The 26541-nt window shown below is 41.8% G+C and overlaps 1 protein-coding gene across 1 annotated transcript in view; it reads left to right on the top strand.

The window, feature by feature from the left end:
- The window catches only part of PTPRG (protein tyrosine phosphatase receptor type G), a 403467-nt gene that overhangs the window by 360595 nt on the left and 16331 nt on the right, over positions 1-26541 (top strand). The window contains exons 15-22 of the mRNA XM_035547040.2: positions 11508-11599; positions 21661-21757; positions 23432-23514; positions 23742-23876; positions 24105-24239; positions 24640-24812; positions 25850-25985; positions 26320-26466. Of these exons, the coding sequence (XP_035402933.1) occupies positions 11508-11599; positions 21661-21757; positions 23432-23514; positions 23742-23876; positions 24105-24239; positions 24640-24812; positions 25850-25985; positions 26320-26466 (998 nt within the window). The remainder of the gene's footprint in view (positions 1-11507; positions 11600-21660; positions 21758-23431; positions 23515-23741; positions 23877-24104; positions 24240-24639; positions 24813-25849; positions 25986-26319; positions 26467-26541) is intronic.

The raw sequence follows: 26541 nt of genomic DNA, 5'->3' as shown, positions 1-26541 counted from the left end.
TGACTTCTTTGATGTTGCTCGGTTTCTCAAGCAGAACCAAGATACCCAAAATGCTGTACTGACCTCAGCCTGTCAAATACTTGTACTTGTCACTTCAAGGTGGTGTTTTAAGTTTTCTTGTCGTATTCTGTAATTTGTATTGCTGGTATGGGATTCAATTTGCAGCTATTAGGTTCATTTTAACAAAAAAAAAATTCAAAGCCATTTCTGAGACACTGAAGAAACATCCATCCTAGAAAAGTGAGAGAGTCCATTTACATTTCCGTTGATTTTCTTCAGTGGACATGTATGACTGTTCTTTCTAGGAAGAGTTTCTAAAAGTCCCTATGGGAACTAATATGAAAGGTTAGATATTACATTCCTGTAGAAAATGATAGGCATTTTGCCTTGCAGTCTGATTCTGTGCCACCAAAGAGGAAAGAAAACATGCTATCATCCCGTCTCCTTTCTGTGGCAGACTTTGTCTTGGCCACCTCACCTCCTTAGCAAGGAGCCACCTTTCCTCTCTTTCTCCTTCAGAGTAACAGGAGGCAGGAAACCAGTCTTAGACCACCTGTGATGATCTTTCACAGAAGAGCCTGAATAGGTGGAGAACTCCATTTTTCCTACTCTAAAACCAGGTGGAGCACTTTGCTGATGGGGCTGCCTTTGGCAATGAGTGTAATGGTTCCACGTTGTCTGCTGCCATGTGATGCCTCCTTAGAGCCTGAGAGGAAGGGGAGGGTGGGCTAGCCTGGACTGTGCAGAGCAATGTCAAAACCTGGGGGATTATGAGCACAAGGTAGTGAGAAGAGAGAAATTCTCCCCTCAAAGAGCATTCTCTTTGGTCAATTGTGTTTTTATTTTTTGTAATTGAGGCGAATTTTTCTTAGATAAAGAAACCAGCAGAAAGCTCCATCTTTTCATGCTCTGCTATCTGTTGAGTTGAGACAATGGTTCTTCCCCGTTTCACAGGGATGTTTTGATGGTCAGTCCATTAAAGACTGGAATATACTTGTATAAATTGTAATATAGACTGAAGAAGTTCCACTAAAATAATGCAGGTGGCAGGTATCATAAGGCCAGTACGTACACTAGTGCTTCTCAGCAGTCATTCTTGCATGTAAACACCAAGTCACTGAGAAATGAAGAAAATTAGATTTTGGGTGCATCTACCCATGACTATAGCAAGCCAAGTTGATGGACCATGGCACCTTAAGGACTGGTGTGATGCTGCTGTCACAGCAGTGCACACCATGGTCTATTCAGACTCAGTACTGCTAAGAAATTGCTGCTCACTTCTGATAATGGATGGGCACTGCAGATTAAAACACCTGCAGATCAAGTGCTATAGGACACCTCGAGAAGCTTTGTAGTAAAAAATTTGCAAGGACTGCTGATCAGCTCTAAGGCATTTGAAGAGGTGGGCCTCAGACAGAGGTTTAGTCTGGTTGGATGCGAAGGTGAATCTAACCCTCAAATTTCCATTCTAATAAGATTTTTGTGGATATGATAGATATTTAGACACCTGCATATAGACAACTAAATGGAGGTGCCTTAATCTTAGGCTGAATCATACCCAGAAGGTCTTAACAGGGAATGCACTGATGAACTTGAAGATCTTGGCAGTGACAGTAAAGCTGTTCAGGCCATCAAAAATCAAATCACTCTCTGGAAGTGCCTCCCTCTGTGCGTATTAACTGTTACCTGAACAGGGAGTCTGTAATCAGGCTCTAAGTTAGTAGAGAGAAATTCCAGCTATGTTGCCTTTTTCCAAAGATGGAAGATACTGCTTGAAAAGATCCTGAAGCTCTCCTAAACATTTCCCTTGTTTGGAAATACAGAAAAGGCCTGTTTTACCCCGTAGACCTGTTCCTAAATGATCTTCTCTGACATCAGCTGCTGGTCCCAAGTAGGCAGCCCACTGAAGTTCCTTCAAGACATTAAATAACAAAATTCTCCTTTGAACTAACAGCAACTGGTGAAGTGATAAGCCTCTGAACTTCTCCAGTGGAAGCTGTCAGAGTGTCTGAGAAAGTCTTATTTTGGTACGTTGATCACAGAATTAAAATGTAAGCGGCATTTTTGCAAAAGCAAGTTTTTTTGAATTTATCTTGTTAGCTTGTGAAACCCCAGACGGTACATCCTTAAAAAAGATATTTGGATAGATCCCCGTGGAACCATGCATCTACCTCCTACAACCTGGTGGACCAACTTCTACTCTCAATTGTATGCAAGCAGCCACACTGGCGGCATTTCAGAGCAGTGTGTCTGAAAGATACTTAATAGACTGGCCAGGGCCCATCTACAGCATGCAGAAAGCTGCAGGTGGGAGAAGGCTGGGCGAGTTTAGGCTGGCTGGTCCTGGCCCAGGTGTGGAGTGGCTGTGCCAGGTGCCTGGGAGCCAGGCACAGCGATGGCCTGACGCAGCTCGAGAGCTCTCACAGCGCTGGTGTCTCTGCGTGCCACTGCTCTGCTCTGCGGATGTTGCCGGCATGCTCAGAGGTAGCTTTCATATTTATTTCTGTGCTACTCTCTGCTCTTGGTTACACACACCGTGTGTTTCCTTGGTTCTATGAACTCTAAAGTCAGTCTCCCAGCTACCTCCAGTTGGTACGCGGTACAGCTTTTCGGGGCCAAAAATCTGAAAAATCTTTTTGTAAAGGAATGATTTTACCCATTTTCTACTTCACTTCCTGTAGCATACATGCTTAATTATTGTGCATGAAGCCACATCACTCGTAGGCATGTGGTTATCTGTGCAAATTTGCTCTGAGACCCAAATCATTATCATTATTCATAATTATCTGCACTGCTTGATCTAGAGAAACACAGGACAAAGGAGATATTAACTGAGTCAGCCACTGGATATTACAACTGAGGTATAAATCTAAACTCACAGCCTTGTGCCTGACGAGCACATCTGTTACCAGTGGCAGAACTCTGAAACCACCTCCATTCAGCCAAACAAAATTATTTCTCCATATCCTTTCTCTTTGCCGCTGTACTCAGTTAATTTTGGCCATGCCTACATCATCTTTGCATGGATATCTTCACTATAATGGCAACATCTCTCCCAGCAAACCAGCTCCTGTACCCGTTTGTTTGTTTTTGTTGTTGGGTTAGCATCTGTTTAAAAAGTTTCTGGACTTGATCCATTTCATTGGAATCAGATAAGTAGGAATAAGAGCAGCAGCATTTCTGCAAAGCTGTATATTTTGCACACCACAAAACAAAAGGCATCTCCATCAGTCTTCCTTTGCTCTGGTCGCAAGACTCGCTCCATGAAAGCAGTGCAGAAGTGTCTGTCTGTCTAACTGAGATGGTATCAAACAGCGGAATTAGCACAAATTCCGCTTCTTCCATCTTCCTCCTATCATTTGTTTGAGAGCTTTCCTGCTTTGGGTTGGTGCATTGTTCTGGAGCTTCCTGTGGTTTTCCTGGTTATTTGCCCAGCCCAAGGGCACAACAGGCATTGTGGCACCGATGCCAGCAGGACTTGTGAGATCAGCACAGAGATAGCCGAGGCTTGACCCTATGGCGAAATTCAAAATTCTGCATAGTCTTGACCACAGTCCAGAGAAACACAGCTCGTAAAGAACAGAACAGCTGGCCAACGCAGCTGGTTCATTTAGCATATTATTCCAGCCGTCTTTCACCATTTTCAGTAGAAATAAAATGTCTCGGATGTGATGCCAGTCCTTTCAGCTGTGTCTAGACTGCAAGACTCAGGATCACTTCCTAGCGCACCTAGGTCATGGTGCATGCAGTTTTAGGTTTAAATGGCAGTAAATTAATATTTTGTAACTATCACTGGAGTTTCTGAATAGTGTATTTAAAGTAACCAGTGGCAGAATCTGTGGGAGAAACACTGCCATACTTCTTCAAGAATGACACAGGGTGACTGCATGAGCCCAGGAAATTGTGGAATAGCCAAGTGCACTGCAGTGAAAAGGTGGCTTGGCCACCTCATGCTATCATGCAAGGGTGTGAAGGCCAGTGCAGCCATCATCCTCCGTCAAATCCCTCTGTCTTATGGTTACAAGAAGTCATCCTGTCAAGAGTCCATCTTCTTAACTCTTAGCTTCTGTTGGATCTTCTGCAGACTTTTGAAAGCTGCTTTCTTATTTTTTCAATAACCATAATTCCCTTCAACCTTTCCTGACAAACATATCAGTGGTTAGACTTGGGGTGTTTTCTACAAGCCTACCTCCTGCATTTCTGTTATTTTGTGGTGGCAACCACCCTATGATGAACTGTTTCTATTAAAAGACTGTAGCGAGGTACCTCACTTGACAACGAAACTGCAGGTTCCCAGCTGAGGTTGGTTCCTTACTGTTTTCTGCTGAGATGCAGCTGTCTCCGGTTGTATCCCAGGCCAGAAGAGTGGAGCATCAGGACACGTCCGTGGCAAGGTGAGTGGCCACTGAGTGACAGTGTGCTGAACACAGTACTCCGCTGTGCTAGGGACTGGTGATGGACAGGGAGAAGTGCTAACTGCAGCTGAGGACTTATTTCTCAAGGGCACGGAGTTTTTCACTGAGCACCGAAGTAGCGTTCTTCAGCTGTTTAAGACTTCATGTCTGCTTTCTGCTTCCCATGGATTTATGTTCCAGCACCATATTGTGAATCATACCTATCTTCAGCTTCAATTAAATTCATGAATGCAATATTGCAAACGCAGTCATCCTCTGAAGCCAAGAAAATATCAAGGTATTTTAGGGAACATCCACCTTCTGTTTTCAGTTTGACCAGCCCTGCTCCTGCAGCACACCGAAGAATTTATGGTGGATATCTAATTATGGTATTGTAATGGAGGCTTCAGGAGTGGACTCAGTCACCCAAAAACGTTTTCATGGTGGCCATGTAGAATGGGGGCAGATTCTTTCTTTTCAGAAAGCCTTCACAATGGACTGCAGATTGCTTCAGAGTTGCACCTCCATGTGCTTAAGCCTTAAGTGTAAGGTGTGTGTGTAATGAATGGCACAACTGGACCAGAGGATGGGAATGTGTGACATTGAAGTCATCCTCCTTAGCAGACAATACTAAATAAGATCATGTTTAATGTCTGTGCTGTGGGAAAATTCATATTATTTCATTCTCTTGGACTGAAAATTATATTTTTTGCTTAAAAGGAAGAAGTATATTGCTATTACATTTATAATTAATGATAACCTAATCTAAGATTTGTACAAGCAGATTTAAACTGAGCTCTTATTTTGACACATATAAAATTTTATCATTAAGATCTTTATATTCCTGACTGACACATGGCTAATAGCATTGTAGTAGATTAAATCTTGAAGCAAGAGATGAATGTAGCTACAGTATTACACAGGTGATTTTTCATATTCTGCTTTTTCATGTGTCTCTCCTTTATCAGAAACTCGTCCTTGTATTCATTTGACTTGATTATAACAAATAGATAGTAATTATCTTGAAGAAGAGGTTTCTGTTTTTTTTTTTTTCTTTCAACGTTTCCACCTATACAGGACTCTCAAATGTATTCACAGTTTTACACGCCTTTTCACATTGAAAGACATTTTTATTAAAAAAAGTATTTAATAAACACATAATTACAAAGATGTGATAATTAATGAGGAATGGTATCCCCAGTAATCAACTCTCAGTCATTTATTATTTATCTTCATTTCTTCTAATTTATAATTTCACGGAGGTCAGTGAATTCAGGAGGATGCCAGCTATAATGGACTTTCAGCATGTAGTCGGAGCTCCTAGAACGAAACCTACTACGTTGCCTTTTTAGTATTTATGCAGAAATGATCTCCTCAGAAAAGAAAGACCTTCTCAATATTAAGGAGTTTTTAACGGCTTTTGTTTTATCATAAATTAATTAATACTCATGTTATACAAATAAAACTATCCTTATATTTCTGACTATTTTTTATACAGCAAGCAATATGATCAGTCAGAAAAATTAATTATTCCAAATTAAATACAATGGCTTCAGTTGCATCCTTATTTTAAATAGTTAAGCAAGGAAAGCCAGTATACTGCAGAATTAAAGGCTTTGCCTATATAAATGTGTATAATTCAAATGCATTAAATCTAAAATCCTTTGAAGAAAGCAGGGCACTGCCCATTTTTACACGTGGAATTATTTGTGGAATCAAGTACTGGCATGAGTTAGGGCAGGATCTGGCTGTGGAATTGTCTGCTCAAACATTTCCATTTGAATCAGTGCCAAAATTTGAGCTGCAAGTGAAGTTTTTGGCCCCTGTGTGTGTACTTCAGAGTATGCTCATAGTCTGTAGGCTTAGAGGTTTTTGTCTAAGCTTCTCTCTAGACTGTAATGAATTTGATAGGAGTTTTTCAATAACCTCCGCTGGGGCAGAATTTCACCCAAGGGTGTGCTATTAATCCTTGCAATATTCTTTGTGATTAGCTGCTGTTCTAGAGACAGAGCGGATACAGACATCTGGGGCTTTACGTCCCCACTAAGTGCTGTGTGTCGTGTGCGTTCATCCTGTGTTGTACAGCTGCGTAGATCCTGTTTAAGTCTGGGCTGCGAGGGCCCCGCTGCTGGCACACGCACTTCTGCTGCAGTGCTGCATGTACGGGCAGGCTCTTGCTGGAGCTCTGCAGCCTTCGCTCACCTGGCACATATCGTAATTTATGGAATGGCTGTTAGACTGAGTTTTAAGTAATATGCATCCTAAATATTGGTGCCAGGTTTTTCAGCTGCATGCAGGATTTTTCCAAAGCTATTTTGCTGGAGATGAGAAACATGAGGATACATTATTGAGAGGTGGATGCTCCAGGATTAGCGTCAATAGTGACATCACTGGTTTCGTGATTGTCATGAGCCTGTTCAGGTTTGTGCTGTCTTCAGAAAGAGCAGTTTCCCTTTCTGGGAATAGTCACTTATTCCCCATGGCACTGAGTAGGATCAACCCGTTTACCCCACTGACAACTAATCCTTTTTCCCCTCCCCACAAATCCATTAATCCTTTCTTATATTCATCAGACAGATTAGCAGGCTGTTTCAGTTCACTGCTCAGCCCCGTAGGCAGGGAGAAGGGAGTGGGCCAATCCTTTTGTCCTTTGGCTGGAGTGATCTGTGGCTAGCACACTGAGAATTGATGGGGGTGCTTCTGAGATGCAAAGGGTGGCACAGGTTTGCTGAGCAGTGCAGTACGTGGCTGCTGTTCGAGCAGATGGGCCAAGCCACATGGCAGTTATGGCACATGAATCCAGGTGGCCTTACAGATGAGAGGCTAAAGTGCAGTGACTAGGGATTGGAATAAGTCTTCACATTTAAAGTAAGGCATAAGATACAGGGGATATATTGGATTTAGTAGAGTGAGTAAGATGATATATGAAAAACTAAAAGCATTTACACACACAAGGAAAGACATGGGAGAATCTTCTTACCAAGACTTCTTCATGTGTGTCAAATGTCTGGTCTTCAAAAATGCCAAAACTCCAAACTAGACAAAGGTAAAATGAAGAAGCATTTTGCTTTTGACCTTCTGGATTAATTCATGACCCAAACCCATCTATTCCAATCCAACACCACTAAACCATCCAGTGAGCTCTTGGGCTGTAAATGAATCAAAATGAGTCCCAGATCTTATTATGTGGAAATGCCATCTCTGATGTGATATCCCATTTTTCTTTTGCAGTTGGCCTCTATTGCTTTAACTTTGCAAAGGCAGCTTATCAAGTGGGAGGTGGAGGAAAATCCATCCTGGCAGGATTACTAATTGCCCAAATTTTAAATGTAACCCTTTACTAACTTTATTACTTCTGTATACTTTGGGCTTCTTTTGAAGGTGGTTGTCTTCTAAGAGAATGTATTATGTATATGCAAGTAAAGGTTTTCCTCTTCTACCCTTTTTTAATTGTCTTTCTTCTTGGCATTCTCCTTTTGTGGCGGAAAGTGAGCTGTGTTAGGCTCCCCTTCAGTTTTGTTTGCGATACTCCTCTCAGATACTTGTCTTGGACCAGTGAGTGAAGATGGGAACTCCACAAAAGTTAATTGTCTAGCATTGTAATGAAACATACCCTCACCTATCAGCTTCAGTGGTGTCTGCTTATAAATATTATTATTATAAATTATGTTGTTTATAATAATAAATACAAATATGTATAATTATTTAAGCCCTGGAGACTTCTGCCTCTTTCCATCTAAGATTATTTCTTTCTCTGTATAACACAAAGGGTTAATATGTTAGTAAGGTGCCAGATTCAGCTTATATTTTGTAATGGTGTAAATCCAGAATCACTTTATTTGCACTGATAAAACAGATGGCTAAACCCAAGCTAGACAGAACTGTAATTATATCTTTGGTGTTGGAGGTGAAGGTATGTTATTAAAACATTTCCCTATTCTCTTTGAAGAATGTGTAGGTCTTGCAAAATGTAAGCATCACACTGACAATATCAAACGTCACTCTGGTTTCTGGATGGGAAAAAGTATATGGCGCAAAAGGGAATATGCGCAGAACAGCTATTAGGGCTCTTAATTAGCCATTATAGGATTCCATTAATCTCTTCAATCGACTAAAAGAATTATAGTCATTGAAGTCTATTTGTCTTCAAGATGGAAAGAAGGCTTAATCAAAGCTTTTGGACTGAAGACAGTGCGAGGAAAAGCATATTATGTGCATCTAGCTACATCTGTTGGTTTTCTTAGAGGAGGCCTCAGCTGTCTTCAGGTAACATCAGAGCAGATACCATTCAGGAGCACTGAGTATATTGCTACCTACTTTGCCAGAGGTCTGACAAGCTGCCCAAGGCTAAATATGCATGTATACCCCGCCTGGGGTAACGTCTGCTCCTAGCTGAGGGTTTGGTGTTAGAGGGCATGAATCAAAAAACACAGGCTGCGAGCATTCCTGCAGGGGTGGCCTCCTCCTAGGTGCTGCGCAGTGTCTGCCAGATCTTTCATGGTCAGTAGGACCACATTATCCCAGAAGTTTAGAAGCTGGAAATTGTTAAGTGTCCATTGAGTTACTGAAGTTTGTGTTTCTGATGTTAATCTTCAAACAATTACCTTTGTTCCAACATGGTTTTCCTGGGTTAATGGGCACCTTCAGTAGCCTAAGATCCCTTTCTCCCAGTGAGCTTGTATGTCAACAGTATTTACTATTTATTTGCTGTTTAATTGTTGCCCATGTTATCAAATGGGGTAAGAAATAGCATTGGGTTATGGCTTCTGGTGGGAATCAGCAGGGGCTGTACAAGAGAAAATGCAGAAGAGAAAAAAGGGAGGAGAAAAATAAAGGATAATGAACAACAGAGCAGTGAATTAACAGTGGCTCTAAAGGTGGAGAGAGACTGCCACCGTGCAGTGATGATGATAAAAGAAACCTAACCATATTTTGCCATGGATCTCTGGTGCAGACCCATCCTTGAAATTGGTGGGAATTCAATGGACTGGAGAGCACGTTATCTCTAATGTATTTTTTGGCTCACAGATCACAATTAAAATTAAATTCTGCCTTCTGCAAAATTAAATTGGACGCTGGTGTGCTACAGTGAATCCTTGATCTTGGTTGGTCGCAGCTGAGCTAAACTACTCAAGAAAAAAAAAAAAAAACAAAAAACAAATAATACATATGGAACTCTTCTTGTGACAGTTTGTGAAATTGCTATGATAGCACAAGTTATTTTCAAAGAAATTAAGGATGTATGGGTTACTTTTCCGGAGATGAAAGATTGTTTTACAGGCTCTTGCTATTGACTGCTGTTCCTATAGATCATTCCACTCAAGTGTCTTGGCAGCAAAAATATTAATACAAATGTTGTTATGAGATGGTGATGTTCTCAATATTACGCAGAATAAATGTTAGCACTTAAATATTGTAAAGTGCCAGCATTTCTACGTGCTGCAGCTTTTTGCTAAGATGAGCATACACTTGTCAAGTGTTTTGAAATCTTTATTATTCAGTAAATGAGCATGTGGTTAATTAAAGTAGCATTACTATACGGGGAGGTGATCAGATTGCAAACATATCTTTAACAATTGGCTCTTGTAAATAAAATAGAAGAGAGCTGATTGAAATCTGAAAATGTCAATAGATGCAAAAACCACCCTAGAGCGCTACCTGATAAAATAAGAGTAGAGAAGTAATGACATGGTCAATATGAACTGCCATCAGCTGGAGAGCAATCAGATTGTCAGGGCTGGATCTATAAAATGCTTGCCAAAGAAGAACCTCATTTACACATACAGATCTTCATACCCTTCGCTAAGAAAAGCATATGTGACAGCTTAGGGGTTTTAGCTGCCAAAGATCTTTCACTCTGAATACAGTAAATGTCACATCTATTTATTTATCGTTAAATTTTGCTAAGTATCTGTAGAAATATTTGGATTTTTTCTATCATAATGTAGATGTTTAAAAGGAAAGGAATCCAGATTATAATGCAGCTGTAGCACCAAACCATATGGCTGCTAAATGGGAGCAAAAATACACCACTGAATTACTGGGAGTAAACATAAACTGGATGCGATCTTCAGAAGAATATTAAATGGGATACTTAAATACCAGAGTATTGCCATAAAATCATGCAATCAGACAATAGTAGCCATCAGGCAATAGATTATTTCACATGCTGAAAGTAATCACAGTTGTATAGCAATTTACATTTTCCAAATGCCAGACTGAAAATATTAACTAATGAATCTTGGCAAGCGCAGTGTTTCTACCAACTGCAGCGGTGGTTATAACAACATCTAGGCTTTTTTTGAGAGAGAGAGAGAGAGAAAAATAAGGCAACCATCCTACACCCCAGTTTTATTAGCATCTGTCCAGAGGTGGAGTGCTAGAAATAGTCTTGTTTGTCTTTAGTTCTGTTCCAGCATTTGATTTCTTACTTCTAAGAAAATGTTTGTGGGTGATTTATTGGTATATCGGGTAGCAATTGCACTATGCTGAGCATAAATGGAAGGTCCAGCAGAATACATATTCAGCGTTATGAATAGTGTCTGGCATGAGAGAAAGCTCAAATTACTGTGGCTGTTGGGTTGCCTGTTCTTTTGCTCAGAGACGGCATCATGCTACATTCTTTTCGATACTACATTTTTGTGTAAAAGGAAAAAGTTAATAACTTCACTGTAGGAGACAAACTTGTGTTTCTGCTCAATCTGATAAAAACTTACTGGGTGCAATTGTGTACTGTGCCTTCCTATTTGGAGTCTATTCTGTTCTTTGGCATCTTCATCCCCTTTACAGCTATCTTCAAAGTGCATAAAAGAACAAAAAGATGCCTGAACTTCAATTGGACTTTGCAAATAAGCATCACAGGGAATAGACTCTCAATATTCGTATTTGCAGCGGTTAGAATTACAAGTATAATATGAAGAATTTGCCTCAAAATTGGCCAGATTCATCAAGATTTCTTATTACTGCATATTGAACTAACTATGGTCCTGGGAACTCAGATCTACGTGATATGGAGTGAATACTTTCTTTCCCAAGTTTGCAGTTGAGAAAGTAAATGTTGAAGTTTTACATGTAAGACAAATAGCAACCCTGACTATCTCTTTCTTTCTACAGATGATATGGAAGCAATTCCAGTCAAGCAGTTCGTTAAACACATCAGTGAGCTCTATTCTAATAACCAGCATGGGTTCTCAGAAGACTTTGAGGTATGATTTAATGATCCACTAATAAAATGTCGTTTTCCTAAAGTTAATTGCATATTAATAGTAAGGGGCTGTGTGACATCTGTGCGATGTTGTCATGTCAGGTAAATGCAATGCGCAAATGTATAAGAAGAAATAGGGAAATACCAATTTGCCACCGGTTATGAGTAAACTGGGACTGGACATTTACAGATGGTTTCAAGCCACAGAGCAAGGGTCTGAGGCAGCCTTCTACCGGAATTAGTGCCTTTAAGGGCAACCTTACTGCATTTTTATTAAATAGAAAAGCTGCCTGCAACATGAAGGCACAAGCAGGTGTTTTTAAGTCCATGTTTCTCTTACAATCCACAGCTTATTTTACTCTTGTTGGTTCAGTATTTGCTTTTCTGCATCACACTGAGAAGTCACCCTTTGCTCAAGAAGAGCAATTATTGCTCTCACTGTGAGTGAGACTAATAGAGTTTGGTCTTTTATAAAAACCCCAAACTGTGGCTGTTCCTCTCATTTGCACCGTGTCAGTTCCTGGAGTCCTTGTTGATTGTCCGTTCAGCCAGGAAAGATTGCTGTTGAAGTGATTGGTTATTTTGCTCCAGAACTTGTTCGGTAGTATTTACTTAATGTTACATATTGTTAGCTGCTTAGGACAGGTTCTGACTTAGAAATATGCTGTAAATTTGAGGTAGTTCCAATGAAATGAAAGCAGTTTGCCATGACTGGGTTACCCATGCTGCCCAAACACAGTAAACATCCCACAGTATGAGGATGGACTGCAACCGGGCCCAGTAAGTAGTCAGTATTCTCTGGGTAGTTTTTAGGCATTGCTTTCAGTCTAATCACAGTCACAGCTGAACTTTTAGAAGCGTTTAGAAGCAGGAGGAGCCCCGGGAAATTGCAGTGGAGCTGTGGTGCTGGCTTCCCTATCAGCAGAAAGAGGTGTGTTTGTGCGATGCATGTGAGTCACACGGGTAGCTCTGCTTACAAACAGAGCAACGAAACAAAATAGGTGCTCTAATATCTACAGCCTCCTTACTTACTGCAGTAAAGACAAGACTGTATGCAGGAATTGTTTTTAATGGGATCATTTAAAACATTTATTGTTGCTGTTTGGTTACTGTCTATAAAGAGAGGCTGCTTTGTCTGATGCCCCAAAAGCGTTGTGCAAGTTAGAAACGTTTTGTATTCATGAGGAAGGCAAATGTGTAAGGTGTTAAAGTGATTTAGTTCAATTGACTGCTGGCTGGATGGCTGAGCAGGAATATTGAGGCATTTAACAATGTTGATGGTATTCAGGACAAACATTTATTCTCCAGAGAGCAGAATTTGATCAGGATGATCAAATGCGACTCACTCTTCTCAATTATTTATGAATTGCGACCCCAGTGCTATTCATCACAGCTGGGTTTTACACCATTTAATTATTCAAAATAATCAGCAACACATCTGTAAACTTGGTCTGGCTTTAACCTGGCTTTGCTTCAGCTGTCACAAAATCACTGCTATTAACAAATGTTGGACACCTTCCGCCCATGTTTTAGCAAAGGAAAACACTGCTCTAATAGCCCTATTTTTCCTTTCCTCCTGGAGCTCCCTGCTGCGAGTGCCACGCCGTGGCAGCCAGTCAGGAGAGATGGCTTTAGCCAATTAGTCCTGTGCTGGGGACTGAGTCCCCTCTGAAGGAAGTTAGACTCCTCCAACTACACTGCGCACACCAAATTCTGTTCTCCCCACTTGCTCAAAATTTGGAGCCTCTCCTTTGAAGTCTGTATAGCTACTTCAGATGTATTTCTCTGTAGCTGAGGTCTCCACTTGCTAAAGACTAAACGAAATGTTTTCCTAGAGTAAGGAGAGGGAATAGGAACGAGACAACTGCTGTCTGGCATAAACCATCCATCTCGCTTTTGGGGCTTACGTTCTGCCCTGCTGACACCTCGTGGGCCTGATTCTCTCCCTTATGCTTCACAGCGATGGGATGGAAGAGTGAACCCAGAATTTTTCACAGATCCTGTAGGTGAAGTGATACCTGATCTAGATCACAGACGTACTGCTGAAGGATTGGGCAGTATGCAGACACAGCACACGTGTGCAGTATTAATTATGTACCTCCAACCTCCATGCCTAGGGAACTTCTGAAAGGGGCTATCAGGTTCTGCAGTCATATGGGCCTTTTACAAAAATCTGCTTTTTACGTCTAAAGGGAAGAGAGAAGAGTGGCGAGGAGATGCTGGGAAAAAACAAACTGATCAATACTACAGAATAAATAAATCTTCCCAAAGGTAGCCATGGTAGTACATGGGATTATTTAGATGAGGAAAGGATCAAAAATAACCTCAGAAGTTTCCGTGGCAAGAGGTTTTATGGTGAAATGTGAGAAAGGAAAGGCTAACCTAGGCACAAACATAACCTGCCCTATGCAGAAGGTAAACATTCTCCAGCTGTTTGTTGCTAGTTTTTGGTGTACGTCTCTTCCTGTGTTTTTGGCAGCATGTTGTGGGTTGTACTGAGTTGTTTTTTACATGAAGAAGATTCCCGTGGAAGTAAATTGTATGAATACTCCCCCCTTCCTCCTCTTAAAATGAGTGTAATTACAGCTAAATATTTTGTGAATGTGCTTCGGGAAGCGGTTTATGTGGAGAGTTAAAAAGGACTTTGAACTCACAAATCTTTTGATGGAAAGTACATCCACAACAATTCCTTGTTCCCTGGGGGTAATCACAGTGCCAGTAGCCAGCTTTATTGTCTGGTGATAGCTGAGCTTCCTTGTGTATACAGAATTGTTAAGATTTCCTTTGAGTCCCATGAATTTTCAATTTTTGATATAAACTAGAAATATAAGGCCTGATTTAATACTCAGCAACGAACAGCTTTTTGAACTGAAGTCCACACTCCTGTGTTGTCAGTGCTGGTTTCTTAGGTAACTCTTTGTATAGTTCACCTTGGAATTTGTTCGACCTAAAACTGAGAAGAGCTCAAGGAGGTTTTGGGGCTTGCTCTCAGGCAGCTCCAGCACCCTTCTGCCATGGCATACAGGGTGAGGTACTACACTTTTACAGGGCACCACTGGGGCAGAGTTTGGTGCCTGTTTCCTTGTGTGCTCCGGGACAAGACTGAGCAGAGATTGAGAGGCTTCCTGAGCCAGAAGTTACATCTACTCATTGTCTAGCCAGAGATTTTCTTGGCATCATTATATTTAATGGTCTTTGATAGACCTTTTTTCCCACAAATTTCTAATTACCTCTTGAACCCTTTTAGACTTCTGGTGCCCAAAGCATCCCATGGCAATGAATTCTACAATTTGTTCCACAAGAACAGACTTCCTTTGGTTTTAACTAATAACTTCTCTTGGCACCTCCTAGTTTTTGCATTACAAAAACTTGTTCACTTAAATGCCTCACGTAATTCTGTGTACTTCCCTCAAATCATCTTTTTTTCAGATCTGAAGAATTCAATCTGTTTTTTTGAGGAAGCCATTCTAGATTTATGATGACGTGTTCTCTACCTTTTTCTTTCCTTACCATATCATTTTCAAGGATAGGTAGGGAAGGCCAAAGCTGTGCACAGTATGTAATGAGTGGGTTTACTGCAGAGTTCTGCAGGAGCACAGTGATGTTTTCTGTTTGGTTTTCCATTACTTTCATCCTTCCTAATATACTATTTGTTTTTTAAGAACCATTGAGCACTGAGCTGACACCTCCAGAAAACTATCAGCTCTGACCCCAGGGTCTCGTCACTGAATAGCGAGAGCAAATTGGGAACCTGGCAGGGTGTGTGTATAGTTTGGGTTGTTTTTCCCAAGTACATCACTTTGCATTTATCAACATTGAATTTCATTTGCCATTTTATCATTCAGCCACTCAGTATGGTGAGATCATTCTGCTTCCCTTAACAAACAGCTTTTTTTTTTCTAATTATCCTGAATAATTTTTCATCATAAACACGCTTTGTCTGCTTTGCAGTCCATTTATGAATAGATTAGGTCCCTGTAAGGTCCCACTGGTGAAACGTGAACACTGACAATTCCTGCATGGTGAATGCCTCTTAGTATACAGGGGCAATTTTCCTTCTGCTTCACGAAAGATCAGTTTTTTAAGTAATGTTTTCTGAGACACCTTTCCAAAACCATTTTGGAAAACTAAATATGCAGTTCTCTTCTAGACTGTCCTTACCTATGGGCTTCCTCAGGGACCTCTCCACAGCGTGTTCAAGGCACTCACTGACTCTGCTATTTATTATAGCGTCTAGCAGTTTGCCCTGTAGACAAGTCAGACGCAGTGGGCTGTAGTGCCTGAAATCCCTTCTGATTCTCTTGTTAAAAACTGGTGTCACATCTTCTATTCCCCTGATACTCAGCCTGATTATATAGGGCATGTGCCCTCCAAAGTCTTGTATCAAAGAAGGGTGTGAAGTGCCACCTCCCACGGTGAAGCTTTTCACTCCCTCTCCCTGGCCTGTTACTGGCATAACACAGTAAGTTTTCTCAGAGTCGTCATGTCCTTGTGCTCTAAGAAAGGAACATTAAGCCAAGAAATGACCCTCCGTCCCCAAAGCTAACTATGCATTTTTATAATACGACGCCCTAGTTGGATTTCTGAGATCAGACAATTTTATTCACCTCCTCCCTAATTCTGGAGTGAGTTGGTCGGTGCTGCTGCGGGAGCGATTAGAGTGGGTGAATGCAATCTCCGCAGACCTCTCTCCTGCCAGTGCCTGTGTGAAGGTAATGAATCATTGCCAATTTGGAGTCTGAACAGGCTCGCTGAACTCGGAGGCAGGCTGTCTAGCTCCCTCATCACATAAATTGAAAATATCTTTATACTCCAGTGGCACCTTCTTCTAAATGTCCTGAAATGTAAGAAAATAACATAAATCCATATCTTCAGCAATGGGGCAGGGATTTGCTAACGCTGTTCTCACAGTTGCTACTGTCTGGGGCAGGGGTCACTAGCTGTCTTTAACCAGTGACCTCAGAACGGTATTCTCTAGTGAAAGGTGGCATTGAAGACTGAGATAATGCTGCGCTTTGCACATTTCTCAAGGCACTAAAAACACTGTGTAGTTACACTGGCATCTTTTACAGATTAGACATAGCTTACATCAGACTCGTAACTGCATCTACACCAAGGAATTTGGCAGTAGAAGGATGCCATTTCAAAAGCGTGTTGCTAGCAGACATTGCTGCACTGGGAAATGTTTTATAACCCTGGCCCAAAACTGCCATAATTAGAGGTATTCTCAGGCTGTGCATTGCTGTAGTGAAAGCAAAGGGAAGCAGCACTGTGAAGCTGGAGGACGAAGGATTGCTGCAGGAGAGGTCTTTCTGGAGTCTCTGTCTCACTGCCCGACCCACCCTAAGAAACCGGTATGAATTAAGAGAAAAAGTAGAAGAGAAACTCTAAAAGAAATCCAGATATCGTAGAATTATTGAAGCTGGAAAAGACTTTCAGATCATCGAGTCCAGCTGTCAACCCGGCCTACCGAGTCACATCACCAAGCCATGTCCCTTAGTGCCACATCCGCACGTCTCTTAAACACCTCCAGGCTGTCTGTTAATTATGGCCCAGCAGCATCCACAAAGTTTCTGCCTGGAAGTCCTCAGAGGAGGACTCAGAGCAGCCGTAGCTTCACACGGGGAATGCAAGGTTTCGGTCAGACTCAAGCCAGACCGTAACGAAGGGCAGGATACCACGAGCAAACAGTCCTCCACCATCCTCTGCTCTCCCACATCTGCAGGCATCGCTCGGGTATACAGCTTAGCAGCATGCCCAGCTCAGTGGTCCTGACTTGCTCACACTTGCATGAATTTTTAATGATCTATTCATGATTCCTCCACTGTTATTCCTGGGTTCGGTCCTTTTGGTTTATTTATTTTCCTCTTCTGCCTAGGCTGTCCCCAGCTCACCCCTCTCTTGAGTGCCATCAGAGAGTTTCTACTAGTGCTAAATTATTGCAAAAATCTACACTGTTCCTGTGGGAGATCTTCAAATGCTATTTGCTGTCTCTATTGGTGTGCCATCTTCGTGTTTGCTGTGATAAAAGAAACAGCAAGAGCACTACCAGAGAATTCTCTAATTTGGGATTAAAATAATAGATCAAAAATGATCTTGGGGGTGGATGAACTAGCTGCCTTTACGCTGAAAAATATCACAATAATATCAAAAAATAGCCACGGATCTTCTCTAATTTAGTCCTTCAGGTTAGGATCCTTTCCTTTGTTCCTGATTCCTCCTCATTGCTATTCATAGGCTTTTACAGTTCAGCCCCTGCTAGGACATCTCTTTACTAAAGTAATAGGAAACAACAGCAGCACTGCATAAGGCCAAATCAAAGGAGCGAGTTCCTGCTCAGTCACTGTAGCAAAAATTCTTGCTCAGAACCTTATATTGCCAGCGTGATGCGGAAGCGGTTTGATTTTACTCTTAAATGGAAATTCTTTGAAGTTTAGAAGAAACTAATCTTTAACTTGTTTCAGAAAGGCAATGAAAATGGGTCGTTAAACCTGGGTATATCAAATTCCAATTAGCATTAGCATGGACAATATAATTAAAAGGTAAATTAGCCATAATAGCATAGACTAGAACACTTTTTACAGTAACTAACGGTCAATTGAAACCATGTACTTTGGTTTCTTGGGTTGTCAATGATAAGTTGAAAGGACAGAATAAGAGCCTGTATCCATTCATCTTTGGACAGCAATGTGTTCTGCAGAGTTAAACATGAAGAGCAGCGGTGCGCTAGCACAGCCGCCGTTAAAATCAGGGGAAGAGGCTAAGCAGGATTAAGGAAGACGAAGAAAAGACTCTGGACCTGAACGTTTGTTTGATATGAGAGGGCGAATAATGGATGCGGTGGTAGGGGCAGTGGCTGTACTACTCCGAGGTGCCAGAAGCAGTTATGTGCTAATTGCAGAGGAGTTTGTTTAGGCTGCAGTGAGCAGCCTGGGATCAGACCAGACCTGGTGGGCTGCCTGCAAACTTGAGTTGAAATAATAATATAATCACAGGGATGTTAGTAATGCAAATGAATGACTTCGTAGCCAGTACGACTTAGAAATCCCAGGGTGTTAATTGCGTAACCAATAGAAGATGCTGAGAAAATAAATATGTAATACACATAAAATGTGGTAAAGTAGCGTAATTAGAACAGTGACTTTTTGGAACTTCCTCCAGAGTGATATTTATTAACACCAGGCCATCCCCTTCTGCCAAAGGGCAAATAATATTCTGAGCTGAGGCATAGATAACAGGCTGCAACTAGTCTTGCCTTCTTGAAGCATTTTGTGCTTTGATGAAAGGAACCACGTTGACTTTAATAACAAAGGAATGTTAACTTATGCCTTGCTGTCTGTTGCAGTGAGCCTGTGGTTTAGTCATTTGCTGTTAGAATTTGGAGAGGTGAACCCAGGAGGGCCGACCATGGATAACCAACCTGTGCTCTCAATCTTACCTGTTCGTGCAGCACAGCCAAGTGTTGTCAGTGGCCAACACGAAGCTGGAGGATGTTCTCAGGCCCCTTCTTGTAGGACAGCCTCAGCATCCCAATGCTTTGTGTGCCCTGGACTGGGGAAAGGGAGCTGGAGTTGAAATAGCCGTTTATTGTTCTACACTGATGTTAAAAAAGGCCAAAAAAAAAAAAAAAAAGGTATATTGGCAAGGGAGAAGCTTTTCTTGAACGATCTCCTTTTCACAGTCTCCTGTGGAACAGAAATCCAGCATTACAGCAGTTTTCCAGAGTATTAAAATTCACTTAGAATGTTATGTGGTAGGAAAAGCCATTTTCAGATGATCAGCTCTCACAGCATAAGACCGTCTTTTCCACTGCTGTGTTTTTCACCATCTTAGCTTAATCTTCCTCTCCTATTAACTTTATATTGGCCAGCTGGGAACATGTACAGTTGAGAAAACAGTCAGCATCAACATAAAAAGGTTAATTAAAGTGATTAACCTCGCCAACAATTCCCTTATGGAAAAGTCCTATAGAATTTAATAGAAAGTGATACATTTACTATGTAGTATTTAAACTGTCAGAGAAAATTCCTTAGCAGGGATGTAATTCCCTATTACATTCTATAACTTTTTAGAGTATTCTCCACAGAACCTTTTTGGATTCATCTGTGTTAAATTCTGCAGCATTTGGCATAAAGCTTTCAATACTAATAACTTGTAAAAAGAATTTTGTAGTGATGCAGGGATGTAGGGGTTGACGTAAGGCTTTTCAGAAGTGGGAGGGTATTTTTTAGGAGTGAACTCAAAGAGTACAGCAGTGCTATTATATGATTTCTAAATGCAAAAAGAGGTAAAACAAAATTACATTAAATCGAGCTAACATATATAAGTAATGCTGCTTTTCCATTTATGACTTAGGCTGAGCTGATCCTACCCAGTGTATAATCAGAAGTCCCTTGTTTACTGGAGCTGACAAGCAGAATTAGGGGAAGTATACATTTTAATGTGGGTTTTCATCCATGATTGAAACGGAACTATTCTGTTAGGATCAGCTGAGAGTTTTGCCCGATTCCTCTTTGTCTTTGCTCAGCTCACCTCCTTGAATGCAGTGTATTTCTCCCTGTGGAGAGGGGGAAGAGAAAAAGAGAAGCAATTGTTATTTGGGAGTGTCATGGGGATATAAAAGCTATAAAATGTTCAAGGTTTTAGTACACTTTGCACTTTTAAAATGTAAATGCTGGGGAAGATATCAAAATTGTAATGCAACTCCTTGGTGAAATGTCTGCATAATGCTGAACTCTGTTACATCTGCTGTTTGTATAGCATTTCTCTTGATAATTTTTCTCTGTCACTTAGCTTGTGATCTTTGTAGCAGCTGTGAGCTCCTAATGACTTTCCCTCTTAGGCAGGTTCTGTACTGTTATTTTTAAAGTCTGGAGTACAAAGCGATTTGGCACTTCCCCATATATCCTTGGGCTAAATTGGTTCTATTTGGTGTGATTTCTGGGACTCACAAGAGATTTAAATAACTAGTTTCTTCCACAACTTTGTGAGCTCCAAACATCGATATATTTTTCAAAAATGTGTTTTAAAACTACAAATATTTATGCTATTGATAAAAAGAGTTTTAGCATTTTCAAGATGATTGTAATTAAATAAACGAAAAAAATCTGTCTTGGAGGTGGCATCATACATGAGTTGAGGAATTGTAGTGGTTTAGTTTGCAAGACAATCTCTGACACATGTAAATCTCTAGGGCAGCCTGGCCAAGTGGAATAGCTGCTTCTCAAGGGGCTAAAAAAAGATCCTCCACCGCCCCCTTTCAATAGCCCTGTATTCTGATGTCCAATGGTGTAAGGGGTAGGTTCAGAGCTGAAAAGTCAATGGCAGTTTGGTATCTAACCTGACTAGACAGACACCTGCATCTCGAGCTTCAAGACAGACTCATTCTGCTTTCTGAATGTCTGAATAGACGTCGCTCCAGTATATATATGTGGATGCAACCTTTTATCCCTTTCACTATATCATTGGCTGTTCATCAGTGTCCAAGAAGTGGTATTTAAAGCACTAGCTGTTATCTTCAGAGGTCTATTTTATTTATATTTTATAAAAGGCATCTCTCTGCAGAGAACTAACAAAAGGTCAGTGCCAAACTGAAATGTCAGAAACCCTGTTTTGAGAGGTTATAAGCAAATTAGTTGTCCTGCGGTCAAAAGACTGCTGTTGAAATGTTCTTTGTGCTTCATTTCTTACCCTGCATTGCGGCCACTCTTGCCTTTGAAGGGACTCTTCTTCCTTTCCCAAGGGGGGAGACAGTGGGGTGCCACAGGAGATGCAGTCCCGAAGATGGATGGACTGCTGGTCAGAGGGGACAGCAGACCCTTGGGGTGCCGAGACTGCATCTGTCACCAGGTCTGCGGAGAGGAGCATAAGCCAGGGAGCAGCGAACGCCTCCTCAGTTTAAGCAGACCATGTCCTACAGGAAAATGCTGAATGACTGTGTGTTTAATCCAGCAATTAAGATATCGATATTTTGAACATGGTTTCTATGAGCTGTTGCAAAAGGAGATAAAGCTTAATTTTGGGGGCTGACGCATATTGCATCTGAATAATTTTTATGCCTAGGAAGTGCAACGCTGTACAGCCGACATGAACATCACTGCAGAGCACTCCAACCACCCCGACAACAAGCACAAGAACAGATACATCAACATCCTAGCATGTAAGTAAGCGCCAGCAGTGAGCACATTTAATCAAGCAGAAAAAACACTCTCCTCTCACACTGTGTCTGTGTGACTGGAAAAGGCAGGTGGGTTAAAGTTATGTTATTAAACAATAATTAATAAATACATGACAGTGTGACTGGGAGATCGTTTTCCTTCTAAAGGCAGTGGACATTTTAACTTCTCTGAGGCTAGGATCTCACTCCAGCTTTTGTTTTAGAATAGTTTCCAGTTTGATGGTCCAAGCGTAGATTTAGAAATACCAGTTTGCTATGAAACTTTGTGGAGGAATAACTGGAATAAGTTGATGATCAGAGCTCTTCTGCCTGCTAACATCTGAAAACTGGCCTAAGGGAAGTGCAAGTTAGGGGAAAGAGTTTTACTGATGATCCCTGAGATTTCCTTATAATCCCAAAGGTGCTAAATCTTACAGAATATAACTGCTGTATTTCAAACTGCTTCAACCTTGTGTACAACTTGGACAAGCAGTGATCTTTGTAGCACAGTGCAGGCTTTGCCTGTATTCCTCTGAGAACTGAAAATCTGGACTAGAGTGCAAATTATTACAGGCCTGGGATGTAAATCCAGTAACTTTTTTCCATGTTGTTCTCTGATGTGAGGTGCAGCAGTTGCTGTGGTTTAGGATCAAAGATGGAAAGTCGCTGATACGGAGTCCCCAGAGTTCTTTAAATTTATAATAAATCTTGAATGTTTTTGATGGCGTAGGAAGGAAATGCACGTCTCTGATTATCAGAATCTATCGAGGTGCAGGCTGAGGACCAGGAACACACTCACTATGTGTCCTTGGGCAAGGGGATTCACTGCAGATGTCCCAGCTCTGATTTTAGACATAGGTGTTTGGTCCCTCTAAGCACAGAGAGAGATGTACCACTAGAGGAGAATCGAAGCGGGAACTTCGGTGCTCCAAATTGCACCTGAAGGAACCTCTTTCTCCCTTGGTGCCTTGGAAGGCCAGAAAAAGCAGATTCTTCCTGCTTAAAGTTAGCCCACATGTCTCTTTCCTGCATGTATTGGAAGCCCCTCCCAGGCCCATACTGCTGCTTAGAAGCAGAAGAGCTGCAATTTCTTCCGATTTAAGCAGGAAGTCCGGCATTTGAGTGCAAGAAAAATGGGAGCTAAAGAGTAGAAAAGCATGATCTAAAGTCTATCTTCTTGGTAGGATGAGGGTGGTGAAGGAGTGGGGACATTCACTCTCCCAGACCCAGCAGAGCTGTTGGAGCACAGCAGAGTGGAGGATAATGAGCTCAGACACTGAGCCAAGCAAAGGAAGCTCTACTGCCTGCGAGAGCTGAGCTGGTGCCTCTGCACGTTACACAGCCCTGTGTGTTGCCGTGGCTCTTTGAATCACATTACACTGTGCGATGCAGATGATCCTAGAGATCTTTCTACAGTGTCTTTTAAAGAGAAGCTGTCCCAGCATGAGCCGTGTGATTTAAGGGATGTGAAGCCTTGAGGACCTGCTACCATGATCAGATGGTGAAGAACAGACAATTCATTCAGGTGACCAAGAACAGACACCTTCCACTTCCAGTCCAAAGCCAGTTTCTGCAGGGTATTAATAAGGGCTGCTCCAATACCTAGGAAAAGGGACATTTACCTGCAATTCTGCATCATGTTTCCTTAATGCTTCTGCTCTGTTTTCTGTCCTGCAGATGATCACAGTAGGGTGAAGCTAAGGCCTTTACCGGGAAAGGATTCTAAGCACAGTGACTACATTAATGCTAATTACGTTGATGTAAGTTCTTTGAGTTGTTTTTTCTTCTCTAACTCTAAATCCCTCCACAAGGAGGAAGTATTGCTACTTGTGAAGTGTTTGTGTTTTCCAGTTTCACATGATCATTTTGCTACAAATTCCTCACTGTTATGAATGAGAAAGGCACCTTTCGTTGTTCTCTTTAAATTATTAATATCTCTGCCATGATATTGCTTTCATCTCACTTGGCATTATGGTTTTCTTTGAAGGGTTACAACAAAGCAAAAGCCTACATTGCTACCCAGGGACCTTTAAAGTCTACCTTTGAAGATTTCTGGAGGATGATTTGGGAACAAAATACTGGAATCATTGTCATGATCACAAACCTTGTCGAAAAAGGAAGAGTAAGAGATTTTCTAGTTTATTAGCAAATGCTCCTTACTATCTCTCCAAATCATGTGGGCAGAATTTGTTTTAAATGGTCTGGGATGACACATGTTGATGTCTAAACTCTAGCTAACATAGAGGGTTGCGTAGCTAGCCATGGTTTTACTTTTTATAAAAAAATTTAAACACAAATGTAAAGAAAGTTCAAACCTTCAGCCAGCCCATCCAACTATGTCTTTGTTCAGAGAAAATGCGACCAGTACTGGCCGTCAGAGAATAGCGAGGAGTATGGCAACATAATAGTGACGCTGAAGAGCACAAACATTCACGCCTGCTACACTGTGCGCCGCTTCACAGTCAGGAACACGAAGATGAAAAAGGTGGGTGAAACCTTCACTGTTTTCATCCAGATGCCTTCTAGCTTGTGTAAAGGATGCAAGCCATGCAGGAGAAAATTCAGCTGTTGCATAGGCAACTTGCAGCAGCAGGTGGATGGGAAATAAGTAAACAAAACCAGGATTACAAGGAACCTGGTGAAAGGATTAACCTATATTTATTTCTCTCAAATTTGCTGCTGGTTAGGTATCACAGCGGCTGCTGTTATTCCCATGTGTATTTTTTCTTGAACTCTGTCTCCACCTAGCAGGAGGCAGAGCTGCAGAAGATTTCTTCTGTAAGAGTCCAGCACTTTTTCATCCGAGCAAGCCAGTAGGATTGAATATATTTGCATGCTTCTCTTTCCTAATCTTTCTTTTTTCACTGCTCCTACTTTGCATGCAGGGTCAGAAAGGAAACCCAAAAGGGCGCCAGAATGAGAGAACAGTTATTCAGTATCACTACACTCAGTGGCCTGACATGGGTGTGCCGGAGTATGCTCTGCCTGTGCTAACCTTCGTTAGGAGATCCTCTGCAGCCAGAACCCCAGACATGGGACCAGTGGTTGTGCACTGCAGGTATGATGGGTGTGATTAATTACTTCATGGTACAAATGCCTATTTTGCAGTGTGTGCTCTTTTAAACACCAGTGAAGGCAAACACCATGAGTTATTAGCACAGGAGTGTGCCTGCCCTGTGGAGTGCAGGGAGACATGAATTAGCTTTGCCTACATTTTAAGCCATCTCCAAGGCAAAAGCATCCCAGTTCCGTTAGCAAAGCCCTGCATTATGATGGTGAGCTGCTGAGCATTGCACTGATGTGGCTGTGCAGTTTCTGGTTCAAAGCCTGTTTTCCACCTGCCTACACTTCCCTTAAATGAGCTGAAGGATGCGTTCTCCATTGCTGTGTGCAAGGGGGCTGTACAACATCATAGCAAAGAGGAGAAAATGATGGGGTTAGAGCTCATTGAGCAACTCTGAATGGTTCCCCTCTCCTTCCTGTGTGTTGGGCCTAGGACTGCCCCCTTCCCCTTCCAGAAGTCCTGCCTCCACGGGGTTAGCCGCCCCCCCCCCCCCCAGGCCTTGCCATAGTGCTGGTACCACCTGCATTTGCAGAGCACCGTTACAGCTCCACCATGAAGCTTCAGCCTTACTTCATGGCTGAAGCCAACCAGGACAGCCCACAGCCTGGAGCAACCTCGCCAGTTTGGCACAGGGTAGATTGCCACGTGGCTTCCTCTGGCCAACACCAGTAACAACAGCAATGGAGGCAGCACATCCAAGTCTCAGCTCATGCAAACAGCCAGGCTGTGAAATCCAGGACTATGGAAGCCCCATCCTTGCTGCCCTGGCCTACAAGCCAAGCCAGCTCCAGTGGCACAGGCACGATGGCTTGTGTAACACTCATCTTTCTCTTACACACAAGTTACCACAAATGGGAGGAAATACGTGCCCAATAAAATTCCCAGAAAACCAAAATATTCTGTTTAGTAACTTTCGTGGTTAAGGCTAGCAGGGACACGAAAGTCTGGGAACAGGTGCATTTGTTCTCCTGTTGTGAACATTTACTTTGGTCCAGCTGTATTACATGGAGTTTCTCTCATGTTTTCCATAGTGCTGGTGTTGGCAGAACTGGTACCTACATTGTGATAGACAGTATGCTGCAACAGATAAAAGACAAAAGCACAGTTAATGTCCTGGGTTTCCTGAAACATATCAGGACACAGCGCAACTACCTCGTCCAGACAGAGGTAACAATTGCAGTGGGGTTCAATTTAAAGCCATGTTCATTATTATGTTGCAATCAAAAAGCAAATAGATTTTTTATTTACACCTCTGTAAGTATTGAATATATCACATCTATTGCACAGGAATGTCTCTCTTTGTCTAGACCAGAAACTTCAGATTTTGCATATGACTTCTTCGGAGTTGTATTTGTTACACTTGTAAATGTTTATTCTGGATTTGGCAGTATTTGCATGGGTGGCTTGTTTTGTATGCCCTCCTTTAGTGCCCTACCCCTCAGTTAAAGCCAGCTGTTCAGTTTATTCCAAGTGCCTACGTGACATGCTGTTGTTTATCTAGGAGCAGTACATTTTTATTCATGATGCCTTGTTGGAAGCCATCCTTGGGAAAGAGACTGAAGTATCTGCAAACCAGCTGCACAGTTATGTTAACAGCATCCTCATACCCGGCATAGGAGGGAAGACACGACTAGAGAAACAGTTCAAGGTAAGGCTTATCACTCCCATCCAGAGAGACTTAATTTCTCCACTCTGTGTTGCATGGCATGTCTTCACCGTCTAT

Source organism: Cygnus atratus, chromosome 10 (genome assembly GCF_013377495.2).
Source record: "Cygnus atratus isolate AKBS03 ecotype Queensland, Australia chromosome 10, CAtr_DNAZoo_HiC_assembly, whole genome shotgun sequence".
Taxonomy (NCBI): domain Eukaryota; kingdom Metazoa; phylum Chordata; class Aves; order Anseriformes; family Anatidae; genus Cygnus; species Cygnus atratus.
This window is presented reverse-complemented; position numbering and strand designations above follow the sequence as displayed.